The following is a 21,263-nucleotide window of genomic DNA, read 5'->3' on the forward strand; positions in this document are numbered from 1 at the left end:
GCTGTCTTGAATTTAATGTTCTTAAAAACTTCTGGAAACCAATGCTATTAATTGCTATTTTGGAAGCTGCCTGTGAATTCCATGATGATGAGGCCCAATGGAAGTAGAGAGCTTTTCACCAACACCACCAATGGCCAAGGTCAGAAGCAATGACTTTCAGCAGCTCCAGCAGGCCATCTTTTCTTCTTTTCTTCACAGGAGAATAGTCTCTGTCTCAGTATCTTATATACTCTGCTTAAGCAGATCTGAAATCTTTATGTTGATTTTCTCCCTTTGTCCTCCTTAGTGCTTTTGGAAAAAGGAAATGGAGAAAAATAAAACCCAGAGGAAAAACTCACACCAGGATATCACTTCTCTTGCTGCACCATACTACCAGTGTTATCATGGCACATGTCAACATAACTGGAATTAAGATAAGTGTTAAGAGAATTTCATCTGGTGGATCTTCCCAGTGAACTTTTTCTGAAGTACAGTTGGAAAAGAATTGTTCATGAATTGCAGTGATAAAGCCCTCTGTGAGACGATTTGGCCAAAAGCAACTCGCATTGTTGGCTTCACGTTCTGTGCACTGCGTAAAGTTGTCATAATACCTAGAAGAGAAAAATTAAGAGCAGAATGCATATGAATACTACACTTAGATTAAGCAACATAGGGTACCATACAGAATCTGCAAGAGCAAGTCTATGACATAGATCGCTGAAGGACCTTTAATGGAAGCTGTAGATAGCAAATACCACACAGTGAGCCAGGAGAACTGACTCACTGGTACTCATACAACTGAGAGATGTCCCAGATGGATAGTGGTAAAAACCCTTTCATATTAGCAAAGCATTTTGGAATCAGGACATCGTGATGCCACTTAAGTTGAATTAGAACCCTCTCGCTAAAGATTTCTACAGTATCTTTAAAAAACATGCATGAGAATTTGCCAAAACCAGGGTATTTCAAGCAAGATATGGAAAATTCATGACTCATCTGCCATTGGACATGATGTTGTGGTGAAAATGATGACGTGGCACTGGGATGGAGCCACAGCCTATTGTTACTATGTAGCAATTTCAGTTTTGTTGTACCCTCAGGCAATAAGATAATGGGAAAATAAACACACACACACAGAAAGATGGCTATTGACAACCTTTATCTTTTTGCAAACTCCAGCAAATACCTAGCAGGGAAAAAAAAATAAAATAGGACCCCTTGTAATGCTTGATACTTGATTTCAATACAGCATTGTGCTGAAATTTACCTGTCCAGGGATAACTTATATTTATGAGAATTGGCTACACTTCAGGAAAACAAAGGAAACAATAAACCTAAAATAGAAATTGGATGGGTTTTGTGGTGTTATCATAAACCAAAGAAATTAAGGAAGCAAATGGGAGTATGGGGGAGGAGTTCAGAAATTAAAAAGATGAAGAATGTCTGTCAGTATGTGAATAGAACAAGAAATAAGGAAGTTGAATTATTGTCTTTTGCCTTTTAAATATTTCCTTAAGTCCTGCTTGAAGAAACACACTTATTTCAAAGCTAAATTAAAAATAGAAAGAGAGAGCAAGAAACCACATGACAACTCAAGGGATAGCATCCTGCAACTATTATCTGTAGGCCCAACCCTCCCTTTCAGTGCATATACAGTAACTCCTGATGAATTTCTCATTCTGACATGAAGTACCAAGGGAGACTAATGCTGATTCAATCCTTTAATGTAACAGAGGAGAGAAGTTCAGTGTTTGGGTCAAGACCGAAGACACACTGTAGAGCATCTATGTTCTCTGGGCTGTGTTCACAGAAGAAGAAAAATCCTCGCAGAAAGGTCCTTCTGCAACTGCCTCACAGTTCCAAATCTCAGGGAGTTTGTGTTGATGCTGCTTTACTAATAAGCAAATGCCTATGAATAAACATGTAACTTTATGAATAAACTTTTGTCAAGTTCACATCCAGAAGCCCTGGCAAGCAGATTAATATGTGCATATTGTATATATGTTTTAGGCACAGCAACTAAAAGGAAGCTTTTGTGACAGTGTCAGCAGCCACAGAGAAACAACAGGAAATAAACTAAAAATAAAATACTAATATTACCTGTTTGTTATTTTAGTAATGGCATTATTCTATGCGACCAAGTAGCATTCATTCTTTATATCTTTGGACTAAATTAGAAGCTGAAGTTGTCTAAATTACTAATTTAAGAGTTTAGGCACTGGCACAGAAAGTTCACATTAAAGAAAAATCCTCTGCATAGTACTATGTAACAGCTGTCTCAGAATGGAACAACTGAATCCTCATTACTACAGCATGGGTGTTTTGTAGTTGATAAATTGGTCTGCAAGTTGTTGGGCTTTTTTTTGAGGTAACAGATATTTCACTCCAATTTGTTTCTCCTATGCTTCATTATTTTATGCCTTATGCCTTATGTAAATTTATTCAACTGGTAAAGGCTGGAGTTAAGAAACCTTTTCATTCTGTAAAATAAAATTACTATCACAAGGATGCCCTGATCACTGACTGAAGGTGCTTCAACACAGCTGCATAAAAAATTACACACCCTGTGAAAGGAAAGAACAAGAAATTACATTTTCTACTTATTCCTAGAACAAGTAGTTTGAGAGCAGTACATTAGCGCAAGCTCCTTCCCCTGTCAGATTTTAAGGATGTGTGGGAAGGTAGTTATTCTCTGTGCTGTGTTACATTTTCATCGGTTTCAGGCTAGCTACAAGGACACTAACTACTTAATACATAGAAAAAGTATATTCACTGGGAGTCTACTGTGATTAGTAGGCTGAAAAATTAATGTATCTGTGAGTTTTAACAGTTCAGTAGGCCAGTACTGAAAACCAAAATCAAAGCACAGCTTGAACACCAAAATTCGTATGAAGATATGCTTTCCCCTGATATGGTCAGGAGAATCATTGTAAGTTTTACTGAAGAATAGACTATTTGGTCATACTGTGTAATATTGAAAATACTCAGAGAACATGAAAACTACCTAATTCCTTTTTGGAGCAGTCTCTGAGCTGAAAGACAACTTTCAATATTATAGAGCATATTTCATTTTCAGAGCACACTTTTTCTACTGTACTTTATGTTTACACTAAAATAGATTACAACAACTGTATGGTTAGTTTTTTGTCAAAGCTGTAGAAAATTTTGTTTTGTGAGTTATCTTACTCCTAAGAATATGTTTTTTATATATATTTACCTATAACCAGGAAACTGGACAATTGGCAGTTACTATCAGGATTGCTAGTGCTCACAACTGCATTAATGGGATAGTGTTTAATAGAGTGCCCACTCAAACTATTTAAATAGACAGCTGGATGTATTATATCTCACTCATCTGAGAGCAACCAACTGCCTACCACTCAGGGCACTGCTCCGTCTAAGTGGGAGTTTGAATCTCATCAATAGTCTCTCCCATCCCCAGAGAGGAATGTGGTAAATTCTCACTCTTTCTTCCTCAACATCCCTGCACAGAAAAACTGCAGAGATGATTGGTTTACATACACACAAAAGAATACAACTTCCTCCTGCAAATCTTCATGAGACAAAAAACCAGATTGTTTCATTGAGAGTTTCAATAAATGAGCACTTTCCAAAGAAAAATTGTTCTTTCACAGAATGCCAAACAATTCTCAAAATGCACAGCACCATATGTCACGTTACTGAAGACAAACTTTTGATAGCATTTGCTGGCTGCAGCCAGTAGATCCATCAGCAGTTTCAGTAAGAAAATTCTGCCATCTCTCTAGCATTCATGGATAAACCAACCCAGAGAAACTCTGCAAATGTGCAGTCAGGGATGTTTTCCATGTGATGGGTCAGAAATTAAAAAATAAATCGATCACTGCAGTTTCACTATCCCATTTTACATAAATCAGCTTCATGATTAGTAATAATTATAGAAGGGTACAGCAGAGTACATACATTATGAGTTAATTTTTGTTATTCATAGTCCACCAAGAATTTAGAAAATAAAGGGGAAATTCTCTCAAGCATAAACGAGTCTTGATGTAAATCAGGTAATATATATATCAAGGACACTCACTCCAGCTACTCTACAGCCCTGGATAGGAATCTAGAGGGGCTGTTCCAGGATACTACAAATTATGTGGTGTACTTTAATAAAGAAGTTTTAAAACTTTTCTTCTCTCCAGATGGTTCAACCACAATATTTCTTTATAGGTGGTCATATATTAAATTAGAGGTCAAAGTGAATTATCATCCTTGCAACCTCCACCCAGTCTGGAGTAAGAAATGTTAAAATAATAATAAATGTAAATATCACATTATGAGAAAGGCTTTTTGTACAGAATTTCCAGATGAAGTAGAGGTGGAATGTACCAAACAACCTCACAAAAAAACCCAAACCAAACACAAACAAAAAACACCAAACAAGATAGATTTTACAGAATTTAAGAATGCAACAATTTGGATGCACTTCAAGTAAGGATCCAAACCTTAAGAATATTATCTCCTGAGCTTTCATCATCACACTATAAGGAAAGCTTTTGTTCTATAATCAGCTATGACCCCACAAATACAGTGGAACATTTCTGAGCTTTTTTCAATCAACATCTCTCCCAACAGATTTGTTGCTCTATCTCACCATTCCTTCAATCAGTTTTCTGCCAAGAGAATTATGCTCACAGACAAAAGTTCTACCTCCCTAATCAGATCAGATCCACTGTTGTGCATTTCCAGTATAGAATTCAGACAAAATAAAATAATGTACTACAAAATCTAAGGAAGGAAAAAAAAGAAAAAAAACCCCTTGTTGGTGTAATTACAACATTATAAAGTATACTTTATTGTCATGCAACTAAATAATGAGCATTTTGTCAGATTTAATCACTAGTAGAGAAAACAATAAATACATGCTAGTGTTCTTTGAAATAATTACAGACCTGAACCTTGGTTTCACATCAACAGCTGTCTGGAAAATGAAACATGGTCAAATAAACTGGAAACCCTAAAATGCACAACTGTTACTAAATAGTTAATTTCCTAAAGATACAGTAAGAGAATAAAAAGATGAGCTGTAGATGTAAGCAGTAGTTTACATATCTAATATCCATTTCACAGAATAACAGAATTGTCAGAGTTGGAAGGGACCTCCAAAGATCATCTAGTTCAACTTCCCCGCTAAAGCAGGACTGCATCAAGGTGGGTTTAGAAAACCTCCAGAGAAGGAGACTCCACAACCTCCCTGGGCAGCCTGTTCCAGTGCTTTGTCACCCTCAGATTAAATAATTTTTCCTCATATTTCTTCTTCCTATGTTCCAGCTTGTGTGCGTTGCCCCTCATCCTGTCACTGGGAACTACTGAAAAGAGTGTGGCTCCATCCTCCTTGCACCCACCTGTAGAGGGCCTTTTTTAGTGAGCAATGGACATGTGAGCAATCCAGTTTTTACTGACAACACCTGGGCCCCTGACCAAGGACGTTCCCATGGATACCAACCGATAAAGAGTGAGCAGCGAAGTAAACAACCGGATGTGCCAAAGAAGAAAGTGAGGTCGAGAGTCATGATTGTGCATGTGCGTGGTTAAGGCTAGGAACCAATCACTGTTTAGGTCGTGGCAGGCTTTTGGACAATTGACCAATGACAAGCGTAGCTTTGGACACGTAGGCACAGTTAAGAGGCTATATAAGCTTGTTTGCGCATAAAATAAAATTGGCATTCACCTAATCATATTGATTCCTGTGTGTCTGTCCATGATCTCCCGCACCCACCCTTTAGATACTTATAGGCACTGAGGTCTCCCCTCAGCCTTCCCTTCTCCAGGCTAAAGAGTCCCAGCTCTCTCAGCTTTTCCTCGTAAGAGATGCTCCAATCTCTCCATCATCTTTGTCACCATCCACTGGGCTTTCTCCAGCAGTTCCCTGTCTCTCTTGAACTGTGGAGCCCAGAACTGGATGCAGTGTTCCAGATGTGGGCTCACCAGGGCAGAGTAGAGGGGGAGAATGACCTCTCTCAACCTACTGGCCACACTCTTCCTTATGCAACCCAGGATTCCATTGGCCTTCTTGGCAGCAAGGGCACATTGCTGGCTCATGGATAACTTATTGTCTTCCAGGACTCAGTGATTCTTCTCTTCAGAACTGCTTTCAAGCAGGTCCACCCCTAACCTATATTGGTGCCTGGCATTCTTCCTCCCCAGGTGCAGGACCCTACCCTTGCCCTTGTTGAACCTCATTAGGTTCTCCTCTGCCCAGCAGTCCAGCCTGTCTACGTCATGCTGGATGGGAGCACAGTCCTCTGTAGTGTCAGTGACCAGTTTCAGTTTTGTATCATCAGCGAATGTGCTGACGATACACTCTGTCCCCTCATCCAGGTCGTTGATGAATATGTTAAACACAACCGGACTGAGTATTGATCCTTGGGGAACAGCACTGGCTACAGGCCTCCAACTTGATCCTGTTCCATTGATCATAACCCTCTGGGTTCTGTCATACAGCCAGCTCTCAATCAACCTCACTGTCCACTCATCTAGCCCACACTCCCTCAGTTTCCTATTGAGGATGCTATGGGAGACAGAATAAGAAGCCTTGCTGAAGTCAAGATAGGTAACATCCACTGCTCTCCTCTCATCTAGCTAGCCAGTTACGACATCATAGAAGGCTATCAGATCAATCAAGCATAATTTCCCCCTTTGTGAATCCATGCTGACTCCAATGACTTTCTTTGCTTCCACATGTTTTGAGATGACATCCAGAACGATTTGCTTCAATACCGTACCAGGGATGGAAGTGAGACTAATGAGCCTGTAGTTCCCTGGATCTTCCTTCTTGGCTTTTTTGAAGACTGGAGTGACATTGGCCCTTCTCCAGTCCTCAGGCACCTCTCCGTTCTCCACAACCTCTCAAAAATGATGGAGAGTGGCCTAGCAATAACTCAGAACTCAACTTCAATGAGCAAAATAAATTTCTACATTAAGTAAATGTAGAACAAGGAGGGAAATGTAGCCTGACAGAAAGATAAAACATTTAGCAGCACTGGAATTTTACAAAGCCAGAAGCTTCTACTAGCAAGTAGGCTTTGCCTTCCAGCACTCCTGAGCTATAGTTTAAAGATCACTTAGTTGCAAACTCAACCGATTTTTGGGAAATATCAGTTTGGAGGGGAAGCATTCTCTGAAGCCATCACTATGCCACATCTACAGGAGCCTGTCTCATAACTCACTTGAATTAGACAAAAAAAACCAAAACAAGCAAAGGCAAATCTTAATCCCACAAAAACATAAGCATATGCACCATGCCTCCTAAGTAGCCCTTGTCATCTGTGATGATGTATGGAAAAAGACGGACTCGATATACTGAAGAGTTTAGACTGGGTCTCAGATGCTGTCAGCTACCTCATGATTCACCACCTCTCCAGTCAAGTGAGAAACAGATACGGGAAATGCACTGTGGAGGGCACAGGAAAATGCAGGGTGCAAGATAAACACATGAAACTTGCATCCTACAATCAAAACACTGAAACACTCTGCAAATGTCTGGCTTGCAAAGGTTTATTCACATACTGTATCTTCCAGATAAGAGTCCGTTTTGCTCCTTAGAGATAGTCACAACACTGCAGTGTCACTCTTGTCTATGCAAGTGATTTGGCTCAAGAGTTGTGACTTTAATATACTTTGTCTAAATTGTTATTTACTATGCTACTGCATGAACAATTAATCATGTCAGAATACATTTCTGAATCATGAACTTATAAGGGACAAAGACTAAGATGAAGATGGTAAAATCTCTCCAAAGAAATCTTTCTAGCTTTCGGAGTAGCAATGAAGAAGTATGTGCTACTTTAATGGCGAACAGCAATTCTCTTGGAAGTTGCCAAGATAAGGCAAAACCCTTCAACAGTTTGACACAACTGATATTAAGTTGCTATGTAAATTAACACACACATCAGACACTTTACATTTCTGGCTTATAATTACATATTTTTAAATAATAAGAACACAGTAATCTGTAACTCACTGATTTTAAATCATCACTGTTCAGTTTCTAAAGTGGACTTGAATTACAACTTTGATAATAGACAGCTGATAGAGACCACAGTTACAACTGTTTCTGCAAACTTGCTTGTTAACAAGTTCGTTGGGAAAGAGATGTCCCCAGGCTTGCAGCATCAACCCTACTATCTCAATGTAAAAGTGCAGACAGGACTGAGGATTCAGTACTATTTTAGGAAGTGTGAAGCCTGCTCTCTGCCCTGGTCCAACACCCACAGCTATTTTAGTAACACTGACATTTGATGGAAAACAGAGAGAATGACAAGGGTGAAAGAAGGGCCACTTGTTTTTCCATGAAAGCTGCAAGAAAAGAGAATAATTTAAAAATCTGACTTCAGTGCTGTGAGCTAGAAAAAGACATGTCCAATTCCAAAATCTCGAGAAGAAAACTTTAAGATAGAATGATATTTGGAAAGATTTGAAAAAGAAATTTGGAAAGAAAATGAGACCGTATGTGAAGGATAAAGAGGATTAAATAGAAACACACCTTTTTACTATATTGTATCTTTAATTTTAGTAAACTACGATATTATAGCTAATGAAGAAAACTAATTCTTATGTATTTCCTCACTTTTCCTCCTTCTTCCGTCTTGTGTGAGAGGTTGTTTGGGACATACTTGCTTGTTTAATATTTTGTGATTGATTTTACTTTATGAGTAGAGAGCTTAAGTGTGAAGTGTGGGTCTGGAGGGACATGAGCCCTTATGAGATCTGCAGTAATTGTTTAGAGACAGATTTTTTAAACAAGTGAAATCCCTACAGTCACTAAGAACCCTTGAAATCATGTGTGTTGTCATTTCAGTTACAAGCATTCCAAAAGTATTTGGGAATTTGGGTCATATAACCAAAAAGCAAGGGCAATTTAACTTGGCTCATATGATGAGGTTTCTATACTCTGCTGTATTCCTCCTCCTCCAGCACCACAATATGCCTCTTCATGAATCAGTTTCTGAACCATCATGCTGTACAGCATGACACTGAAGCACCACAAGGACTGTGAAGGTTTGTCCTGCAGATGCTCATAAAGAAGAGGTGTTGCCAACCCAATCTGCATGTGCTCATCTGTTAGACATCTCTGTTCCCTGTCCTTCTGTAAAATGAGGCTAACGTAGTATTTTTCAACCTCACAAAAATACTGTGCAAAAAACGACTATATGTATGATCTCTGATTGCTACCTCAATGGGGATCATATCTGTCATACAAATCGTTGGCATCACGTTTAGATGTCCAAAAACTTCCCAAGTATGTAACAACACTCCCTGTATTATTTGAGTGCCTTGAAAGTGTTAAAATGAAGCCCACAGCGGCTGTACGTTTCTCATTCTCAATCTTGTTTGCTGTGCTGCTCAAACTGCAGGTAGCAGGTTAAACACAGCAAAAAAACCCCAACAAAACAAAGCAAAAAAAACCCAACAAAAAAACCCAAAAAAACCCCTTCCCTTTCCAATTTCTGCCAGAAAAGAGCCAGAAAAATGCAGCATATTTTCCATATCCCTTCAAAACACATGTACTAAAAAACTGACACATGTAAGCATCCCTGCAGCGACAGCGAGAGACCAGATAGCACTGCAAAAATCATAAACAAACACAACCAACATGGATGAATGTATAGTTTTGGTTTCAAAGTCAGGGAGAAATTATCAAATGCTAGCTAAAATAATTTCTAATTAAGGGTTGATAACACAAAAAATAGTGAAAGACTGCTATTTTAGACACTGACTTATGTGCACAAGCACGGTATTGGTTTGTATTTTTTACTAATGGATATAGACCAAAAAAATATTGCTAATACCACCTACGTGTCATCTAATACCTTTCATTCCTTAATTTGCAAAGGAAGCAAACATCCTCTTTGCTCTCTAGATGAGAAAACTCAGCCATAATATGGAATTCAAATTTACCCTAAGCAGAGTAGTTATTGGCTGAACTGAACTGAGAATATAGCACGGGCCTCCTGGGACCAGGTTCTAGATAAAAACCACACTGCTTACAAGGACTTTGATTCTTATCCTGCCAACTGGGGTAATGGAAACAACCCTCTCTTTGTGAAATCTGCAGTGTTTCTGAGACACACAAACAGAGCATAACTCCATATGACTTCATTCTTTAGGAAATCAGGCCAGAAAGTGGCCAGTTTTTTCTGAGAAAGTGGAGCTCCAGAGAAGCTCAGTCTTGAGAGATTACTTGGACAATGGAGCACCAGGTCTGCCAGAACCTGAAAGCAGAGAACTGAAAGATGCCCTAAAGATGCCCTCTGTGGATAACCCATCCCTGGAAGTGTTCAAGGACAGGCTGGATGGGGCCTTGAGCAAACTGATTAGTGAGAGGAGTCCCTGCCCATGCAGGACAGTTGGAACTAGATGATCTTTGAGGTCCCTTCTAACCTAAACCATTCTACCTATGTTATAAATTAATTCTGCATAGTTATTTACCTCTTCTCTCTCTTCATTTCCACAAAAAAACCCTCAGTACACATGCCACATGAGACCCCCAACATGCTTCAACAGAGCCCTGATAACAGGCTATCAGAAGAGAGAGCTTCTGGAGCATTGCACAGTAAGTGAACCACACCACAGTACCAGAAATCAAACATAAAACGGAGGTGGAACTCATAAATCTTGCTTTCACCTCACTTAATTCCTCTGAAAATGTGTCAAGTTCAAACATCATTCAACAAATGGCTTGTCAATTTTAAGTTCTGCACAAAGCAGAAGCAAGCTCTGTTTTGGAAAGATGAACTTTGCTGCTAGCTTTAAATTAAGAAAAAATATGCACAGGAGCAGCCTAAAAGATGGAAACTTGAATGAGCAACAGTAGAGTTTGCAGTTTGCCTGACTTAAGAGTCAGTTCCCTTGAATAATTCTCAATAGCAAAACAAACGCATTCAAAACCACAGACACCTTCCCCAATATTCACAATCAGCTGGTGATACTGCATCCTCAAATACCACCACCCCAATCATAAATTAACTCTTATATTTGCTACTTATTTCCTGTTCAGCATTGCTCTTTACCTACCAGTTGAAATGTCACAACAGGTGGCTGTGGGCTTTCCATGTACAAACAGGTATTTGCTTGCAGTCAATAGAGAAAAAAAGACAACAGCTTAACAAAGTGTTGAAAGGAGAAACTGTACAAAAGCACAAGACAGCTCAGTGGCTCAGAGAATTTAACTATATTAAACATCCTAAGTGAAGACATTTACATTGATACAAAGGCATTATACTTTCCCTTACCAATTCAATACTGTTCAGTAGTGATTATCCTTTCAGAAAAGCTAACAAAAAACACACTTCCCCTAAAGTTAATTAATAAAAGCCTAATTACTTCGTATTAAGAGTATTACTTTGAAGCAGAATAGGTCTGAATGCTAAATTATGTAAAAAGACCAAGTATTTCTCAGGGAGTCCAATCCACTAATTCCTTAAACAACTAAAAGTCTGCTCTCCTAAAATTCAGTGTCCTTACTTACTCTACACTTCATCTGGCCCCTATCCCTCAAGACTGTGAACTCCACCCAGGCATGATGACTGCAGATTAGGCTGCCACAAACTTATCTCTAACAGGAACATATCCCAGTCTGCCTTCAGGGACCTTGTGAGACCTTGTGCATACATTCACAGCAGCTACAGAGATGGCAGTAAGGGCAACATTCTTTGTTAAGCAAAACACAGGGAATGCAATTCACCCTTCAGCGAAAACAGAGTAAGGCAAGAGTTACTTTAGAAAGGCACTCAAGCTGCTCTCTGTTTCAGCAGCCTCCTAAGCATTCACATCTCAAAGGCTAAGGAGCTGCAGCCAATTTAAGTTCTTTTTCTTCTAAAGTTTAATAGATCCTCAAGGTAATGCTGTATTTCAGGTCCTTACCTCAGTAACAGGAGGCCTTGCAGACTTACTACATCAAAACCCACCAAAGCAAAACTAATCTGCTTACCATGGTAGAAGTAATAACCAGATGGTTGGAAACATACCCTGTAACCCAAACCACTACCCAAAACTCCATCCTGAGCCTTGAAAAGCAAGTTCTGTAGCAACACAGAACTTAAGAAAGAATGGAGTCAGACAATGGGACTCATTTCCAAAACAACCTCATTAGCACTTGGGCAAAGGAACATGACACTGATTGGCTGTATCACATTCCCTATTACACACCAGCTGCCAGAAAGCCTGAACAGTACAATAAACTGTCAAAGACCGTACTGAAAGGTATGGGTGCTGGGACATATAAGCAGCAGGATGCAAAAATAGCAGAAACTACCTGGCTAGTGAATATCAGAGGATCAGGTAATTGACCTGATCAAACAAAATACCTCCATGTTGTGGAGGGAGATAAGGTCCCTCTAATGCATGCAGGGAACTGGCTGGGAAAGACAGCACTGTTTGCTTCTTCCTTGGGAAAATGTAAACCTGTTTGTGGGATTGCATTTGCCTACGGAATCAGTACACTTGGTGGGTAATGCAGTAATCTGTTAAGGCAATTCTGCTTTCTCCCAAACACATCAGTTGCTTTGTTCATTCACCTTGTAAAGTTTGCTACAAATAATGGCTTATTTGACACCACTTTCCTAAAAATGTTCCAACTCTATGCTAAACCCATTATTCCACCACTGCTTCCAAAATTAAATGCTTATCCTGCTTCAGCCCAATCCTCCAATGTCTGGAGAAGAGCTAGAGTCAGGACAGAAGAGCCAGTCCCCAGCCCATAGCTGCTCTGAGGTAGTCATTTGCAGCTCATTCTCTGTATCAGCTTAGCAGCTCAAGGCTTTTTTTTCCATTGATACATAATAGAATATCTGTTAGTAAATTCAATAGAAATATAGCCTAATAAAAGTTTACTAAAATAATGAATTTCTATACTAAGGGTTGCTTTTAAAACAAGGTGCTTTGTGAAACTATCAGTCAACTATGCCAAGCATCCTGTAGGTTGTGATAACATCAAGTCTTCTAAGACCCTGGGCGCCTACAGACAACATTTATGTGGACTCTGACCCACCTGGGCAATCTACCAGCGGGAGACTGGAGACAGGACAAAGACGACAAAGGACTAGAATCAACAAAGAACCCCACAGGAGACCCTTGAGCCTGCATAATTACAAAGATAGCCAATTCCAGGAAATAAAATGACTATGTAGAAGAATTCTGGGAACTCATTGACATGGAACTGAATATGCATGTTTTTGGTGTATATTAGTAGGGATGTTTCCCTGACTCGTTGGAGCACTCATGGTGGAGAATCCCCAGTGCTTCCCAGCGCTGCAATAAAGAATGCCTGCTCAATAACAGCTTGTTTGTTGTTATTGGGTCTTGATCTCGGAATCCTTACCCAGCCGCACCTAGCCTCCCACTGCGGTGAGGAGTGTTAGAAAGCAAGGGGGTTTGGAAGCTCCGAATTTTTTTGTTTCACCATCTAGATGAACCAAGCTGACATGCAAGCAAAGAAAATCTGGCTCTAATCCAGATCAGTGTTGCACAGCTGAGCCTCCGGGCAGCTATTCAACACAGGCACCTGTGAACATAGTAATTTTTATGACCAGCAGAAAAAAACCTCACTAGATAAGAAATAACAGAAGAGCCCTCCTAAATAATTCCATTTACATATACAAGCTGCTTTGGAGTCCATTTTATAAAAGGATATTAAATTGTCATCTCCTGAATGAAAGTTGTTTTTGGATTCCACTCAGTCCAAAGTAGTACAAGCCTTTTATAACAGAGACCATCATTTCTCAGAGTGGAAACAGGGGAAAAAATATAATACCCACCTGTGAAAAAGAAATCACAGGTTAACCAGGCTCACACTTTGAGAAACACCCACTGCAGCCAAATGCACAGAGGGAAAAATGAATAAATAAATAATTTTCATTCAATAATAAATAAAACTGATCTGCTTCTAAGTTGAATCATAATTTCCATTGCCCTCCTTACTTAACTTTCATGACCATGCCAAGAATGTAGGTATTTATGGAAAATTATTTTTATACACACCAATACAATTCCTCTAATTACAAAATCCATTTGCTTTGGGAAGACAGTGGACAGCTAATGAACAAGAGATGTTTGCAGCATTGAATAATAAATGTATTCTTTAAAATTGCAACATGTCCATGGACAGGTCACAAACAAGACCAAAATTGATTAAAAATTAACCATGGAATCAATGGAACAGTAACATTAGAAAATTATTTAAGGTATACCATAAAGATTGGATAAGGGAAGCAACACGTATAGAAAAGTCCTGCTTATCTACTATTCAGATATGCGATTGTTTTTTAATGTGACTTTGACAGTACAGCTTGTACATTATTGAAAGTGCATTTTTTCCTTTCTTACATCTTCCGCTCTTACTTGTGGAGGTAAAGACATATGCCTTCCCCTTAAGTAACTTCCTGTGCTTTGTGGCTTTCCAGGTTTGTTCTGACAACTCATACAGCCAACAGAAGGAAATGGTGGACCCTATTTCTTCTCCACAACTATTTATGGAAGACGAGTGCTGCAACACTTCGTGGAGTTGCTTAAAGACAAGTCAGCACCCTACAAAGCAGGTGCAAAAATACTATGGCAGGAGATTTTGGATGACATTCAGTAATATTGGCTGCAGATCAGAAAAGAGGGACCTTGAGAGGCATCTTGAGGGTGTCACCTGAGAGAGGCAGCTGCTTCTCAGCTTCTGGCTCTCCTGAGTTTACACAACTTCTCCTTGGGTCCTTCGTAATTTGAGAAACAACAGTACAAAGCATTCAATACTGTACTATACAACATCCTGGTATCAAAACGGGAATGATACAGATTTGATGGATGGACCACTCAGCGGGTAAGGGACTGGCTGGACGGTCGCACTCCAAGAGTGGTGATCAACAGCTCCATGTCCAGATGGAGACCATGGATGGGTGGTGCTGTTTAACATCTTTGTTGGTGACATGGACAGTGAAATTGAGTGCACACTCAGCAAGTTTGCCAACACCCAACTTTGTGCTGTGGTCAAGATGCTGGAAGGGAGGGATGCCATCCAGAGGGACCTCTATAAGCTTGAGAAGTGGGTTCATGCAAACTGGCTGAAGTTGAACAAGGTCAAGTGCAAGGTCCTGCACTTGGGGCGGGGCAATTCCAAGCACAAACAGAGGTTGGGTGGAGAATGGACTGAGAACAGCCCTGAGAAGAAGGAGATGGTGGTGATAGCAGACAAGCTCAACATGGGCTGGCAATGTGCGTTTGACCCCAGAAAGCCAACCATGTCCTGGGGTGCATCAAAGGAAGAGTGACAAGGGAGGTGATTCACCACTCTACTTTGTTCTTGTGAGACCCCATCTGGAGTACTGTGCCTAGGACTGGAGCTCCTGGGCCACGAAGATCATCAGAAGGCTCGAGCACCTCTGCTATGAAGACAGGCTGAGAGAGCTCAGGTTGTTCAGCTTGGAGAAGAGAAGGCTCTGGGGAGACGTCATAGCGGCCTTCCAGTATCTGAAGGGGTCCTAAAAGAAAGCTGTGGAGGGACTTTTTACAATGGCATAAAACAATAGGACAAGGGGCAACAGATTTAAACTTGAAAAGAGGAGATTCACATGAGACATCAGGAGGAAATTATTTAGTGTGAGGGTGGCGAGACACTGGAATAGGTTGCCCAAGGAAGTTGTGGAAGCTCCATCCCTGGAAGCATTCAAGGGCAGGTTGGATGGAGCTCTAAGCAACGTGATCCAGTGCGAAGTGCCCCTGCAAATGCAGGGAGTTGGATCTAGATATCTTTTTCTTCCAACCCTAGCCAGTCTATGATTCATGATTCTATAATAATACAGCTATCACCTATGAAAGATTACAAACCCTTGCCATAAGAAAGCTATCACGGGATTTGTTAATTTTTAAGCACTGTCACTAGCCAAGTAGTGGTTTTACTTTTTGACCCTTTATCCAATTCCTGTTTGGATGATGACAACACGGCCTTATTTTCATACTGGCAATTAAAAACTTTTTTTTTTTTTTTCCCCATGCACAGTGATAGTCAAAAGCAGCAACAATCTTACATTTTTCTACTTATTTTTTCACAAGCAGTAACATTAACACCTTACACGTGTATAGAACATGTCAGCTTAGATACGTATCAGTTATATATATTTCCCAGTAATATGATGCAAAAAATATATGATAGATTACAGTGCAATGTGATAAAATACACATAACACAGACCATCTTAAGATCATTCTGCTACTTAAGCTACCTTCCTGAAGATAAAAATCAGACTCAGAGACTCAGTGATAACTCCCAGTCCCACAAGATGTACAATGGAGGTAGACATGGAACCCAGTTCTAGATGCCAGAACGTACATTTTAACATTTCCCTTCCTAAAACCCATCTATATTATGAGCTGATACTCACCCTAATAAGAAATGTTACATTTCAGTTGTTATTGAAATGTGTGAAGGACATTTGTATTCCCAAGAGGAATGTTGAACATCAGTTTCATGAAAGCTCATAATTTTTCACCTAAGCACTATGCCATTTCAACCTTTGTTCTTTCCATCCTTACACATTCAGCCCTTATCACAGAAAAAATTATTTAATTTTACAAAGCTGGTGTACCTCTATTATTTTTGTAAGTACTACAGTAATTTAATACATTGCCATCAAGTTTATCAATGCAGGTATCAACTTAAATGTCTGCACTTTGCAAATTATACAATAGGCTGATGAAGGTGACTAATGTTTTTCAGAGTGCACAACATAGCATTTGTTGCCTGAATATACTTTCCAACATTGCATTATATACTGTTTAGCATGGAAAAATAGAAATGCCAGAGCCTTGTCAATTAACCATATAAAATACTTTTAAAAAGTATTGTTATATAATAAACATCCGTAATTGAAACAAGACCCTTAATACAGAACAAATGGTGGTATTAATTCATACCTCATTGTACTGTCAACAGTTAATAACATGACTAATACCACATGTAGCCTGAAGCAAGAAAATCTCTTTTTGCCTCTGCTGAGTTAATATGGGTTATTATATGTTTATGGTTGATCCATTTAGATAAAAAGAATATAGAAAATGTCTTGCAAACCAAGCCAGAAGAACAGAAGTTTTTATTAAGTATTCATTTTCATAAAACGCTTATCTTCATTTGCATTTTCACTGTCTCTGAAACTACACTGTCCGTGACATTTGCATGGCATAAATTATAACTGTCTATCAGTTATTTTACCACCAACTATATTTAGGAAGAAATCTTATGTATTGCTTATTTTGAAATACAATCTTTAATAATAAGCTCCATTAAATTTGTTTTCTATTACTGATCTTGCCACAGTAAAATTCAAAGAGAGCATGAAAGGAGTTGAAAAGGTGTATCAGCTGGCAGTCATGAGATTTAACAGCAAAATACTTTCTAAGATAACCTCTGAATTACTTACACTATTTTTTGCAAGTGATATTATTAAATACTTGTATATACATATTATATACATATACATTATTACATATATATGTATTATATACACATATATACATATATACACACATATATATTATACATATGTATTATGCATTATATACGAACACATTATATATTTATACATATTATTATATACTTGTATCCTGAACAATTTTTTGTTTGACTTGGTAAATAAGCACTGACACACCAATTCCATGCTGTGGGTGCAAGCTACCAGCCATTAGTCCAATGCATCTACTGCAGTAAGCTTCAGTTTGACTCACAGCATCCTTACTAAAATATTGTAACTGGTGTCTTCAGGTGACCTTAACTTCATCAGTGTTGAAAACTCTTCCAGAACTTCCATAAGCCAAAAGTGGTATTTACATTGGTGACCTCCTAGCAAATATGAGATTTCACTATGTTTTTTAAAACAGTAACTCATTACAAATAAATGTAACAGATGTCAAAACTTGTTGAAAAAAACACTTGAAAAACTGAAATCTGATAGTAAAAACTGAAGTGTTTTCAGGTACTGGTAACGAAAACGTGGTTTTTTTTCCTACAGAGTAGCAGGCTCAGAAAATCCCTCTTTTTCTTACACTGGTAACAACTTTCATAAAGATTTGCAAAATCATCTGTAAAGTGAAGAAGAGAAAGTTCTGAGCTCTTAAAGCCTTGAAGAGATGGAGAATGCACTACAAAAGCATACAATTTTGGCATGGTAACAGTCATCATCATTTTATCAGTGGCAGGCCCAGATTTTTTAGTTTAACAAATGGCTCAACAAGAAAGATGCAGTTAACACTGATGAAGAACAACCTCCAATCATCTTCTCCCCTTTCTTCAGCAATGGCATCCCATACTTGGAGGTTTTCTAGACTGCAGTTACAATATGTATTGTGATATAAATAACAAATAACATTGTTCTACTTCCCCAGATTTGAAATCCTGAAAGTTTGTGTATTTAATTCAACAGCCTCCCAAGATTGGCCCATTTCTCCTTACTCAACCTGTTTACTGGTTTGAAAGAAGCTCTTCAAAGCAAGGTTTCCTTTGTAAAAAAACAAGATTTTTCAGTGTCTAAAATGAAAACTCAAGAAAGCTCATCAGATTAAAAGTTGCTAAGTAAGTCTTTGCTAGTTTGCAGCACAGCTATTTCTACAATATGCTGCAGATCAAAGTGATGGCTTTGCATTTTTAAGCAAAATGGCCTTAAGGTCTTCATATAATTAAAAATGCAATTAAATTTCAGAAGTCATACTTACAATCATTCATTAAAAATATGATGTTCAGCCTGAAGAAGAGGACTCCAGAGGGACCTTACAGTGACTTTCCAATACCTCAAAGGGGCCTGTTAGAAGGCTGGGGAAGAACTGTTCACAATAGGAGAGGGCATGATGGTTTTAAGCTAGAACAGGGTAGATTTAGGTTGGCTATTAGGAAAAAGTTCTTTAATATGAGGGTGGTGGATCACTGGAACAAGTTGCCTAGAGAGGTGGTGGAGGACCCATCCCTGGAGACACTCAAGGTCAGGCTTGATGGGGCTCTGAGCAATCTGGTCGAGCTGGAGATGTCCCTGCTTACTGTAGGAGGGTTGGACTAGGTGACCTTTATAGGTCCCTTACAAAGGGAAGATATTAGAAAGTAGTGTCCAAAGCCAAAAGCTAATTCACTACCCCATCTGGAATTATCAAATGTAGATTTCATTTTCACAGCCATGAATTGTACAAAATGTCTTTTGCTCTCCTATGTAGTAAAGGAAAGTACAACTGTATTAAGTAACCATATTTCAGTCTCTGAATTGATTAGGATGAATGTAATTATGCTGTAATTGTGTATTCTTGCCTCACGTGGAATCTTGGTCTCTGAATGCAAACTAATCACTTCATTCACATTCATCAGGACATACTCTAGTCTATACAATATGAAGCAAAGCTAATATATTTCACACAAAAGTAACAAATTCACCCGAAATGCAGTTCCTCTTAAAGATATTCTTTAAGATATATATATATGTAAAGACAGAATCATAGACAGGCCATGCCTTTACATTAACTTCTCAGAAACTTTGTGGCTAGAAGAGCCAATCCTAAACAGCAAGTGAATGTGGATGTTTTCACCACAGCCATGAAGCTAGCAATCCGGTCAGATTTTATAAATTGTACTGCTTTTTTCTTTCCAATTTTTTAAATAATATATGACAAATTTCTACAATGAAAAATTCCTATTGTCAGCTACCAGCATAATGGCAACACAGCTACTCAAATATGACATTCTTTTCCATTGCTTTACTTACACCTAACTGCTTTTCTTTGCATTTGAAAAGAAAGGCATAAGTCACAGAAGGAAAGTAATAGGTTTTGGAGGGTAGTAAGTAGCAGCTTGATTTTGCCACTCCTGCCATGACCTCTAGAAGTTTTTAGAAGGAAACTTTACTTCGGAATTATTGCAAATTTTTGTATTTTAGGAGGTGAAAGAAATGCACAGGTAGAAAGGGTGAAATATCAGCATTATCTGTATTTCACGGAAAGCTTAAAAAAAAGCAGCAACTGTATTTGTATGGAATGCTCAAAGGAAGATCACCCTATTAAAGAAGTAGAAAATGCATCTACCACAGCAGTCCAAATTTTTCTATATCACACTTAATGGCAAATAAATTACACTGACATGAGGCCACAGTTTTTTTCAGCCTTTCTTCATAGAGACGCTACGCTGACAAAGAATACTGTCTTCTACAAAATCTGGGCTGTAAATCTGGGAGTGGTTGTACCAGGCTAAATACGGAATTTTGGTTCCCTCTCCCAGTAAATCTTCAGGGAAAATACGTAATTACTCTTCAGACACATACAGAATGTTACTCAAAAACACTGCGGAAGATAATCTGGAGAGCAGGCAACAATACAGTGAGCCTTTCTTATGGAAGTACATTTGTGATTTGAAACATTTTACCATGACTGCATCCAAGATAATGCATAACCAATGTCCTAGTCTGCCTACTATGATATAAATCCTAACACAAATACAGACACACACCCCCTACATGGCACAGCTCAGTAAGAGTGGAACTCCATTTAATCAGTACTATTCTAGATCTAAAATCATGGGTGTGCTGGCCACTCAAAGGTTTGGCTTCAGGCAGCCCCACTTCTCTTGTATGAGAAAATCATATCCAAAAATCCAGAATTGAGGCTTTTCTGATAATGTAGAAAAAAATGGGCCAAAGGCTTCCACTTTCTAATCATGAGACATGTTATCATGGCAACAAATTGTCTTACATGAACCAGTGCCTCACTTTAGCTGCAAATCAAATGCAGCTTTTCACAGTATCTTCTATATATGTTTTGACATGACGAGCTGGATGCAATCACCAGAATCTAGATCAGACCTCCTAAAGCAGTCAATGGGGAAAGATGAAATAAACTTATAGAGCCAACCAAGAATATGACCCATTTTGGAGAGCTCTTACATACACACTCAACCAGCAGAAGTGATTATGTCCAAGCTTTAACAACTGGACAATTTCATCTTGGATTGCACATTTTGTTTCCACAGTTTGTTTTCCCATTGATCTTAATGTAATCTGGCTTTCTTTTCTTTAACTTTGACTATGTTTTCTTTCAAAAATAGGCACTTTTATCATTAGTTTAGTTTAGTTGGGCCAAATTTTAGTAGACATGAAGGGCTAGGGCTTGGACATTAGGCCCAAGCCAGAGCTGACCTACAGGTGAACCCTGTATAGTTATTAAATTTTGTGGTGTAATTCTTAGTTTAAACTATCACTCACAAACAACTTAAGCTAAAGCCCAGATATTTTAGACACTTGTGGTTGACTG

General features: G+C 38.8%; 1 protein-coding gene across 1 annotated transcript in view; it reads right to left on the bottom strand.

The window, feature by feature from the left end:
• Positions 1-420: 420 nt before the first annotated feature.
• Positions 421-21,263, bottom strand: part of LOC127380768 (receptor activity-modifying protein 3-like) — a 43,184-nt gene continuing 22,341 nt past the window's right edge. Inside the window, exons 4-5 of the mRNA XM_051610245.1 lie at positions 11,026-11,081; positions 421-590 (exon numbers count right to left, since the gene is read on the bottom strand). Of these exons, the coding sequence (XP_051466205.1) occupies positions 421-590; positions 11,026-11,081 (226 nt within the window). The remainder of the gene's footprint in view (positions 591-11,025; positions 11,082-21,263) is intronic.

Source organism: Apus apus, chromosome 2, assembly GCF_020740795.1.
Source record: "Apus apus isolate bApuApu2 chromosome 2, bApuApu2.pri.cur, whole genome shotgun sequence".
Classification (NCBI taxonomy): domain Eukaryota; kingdom Metazoa; phylum Chordata; class Aves; order Apodiformes; family Apodidae; genus Apus; species Apus apus.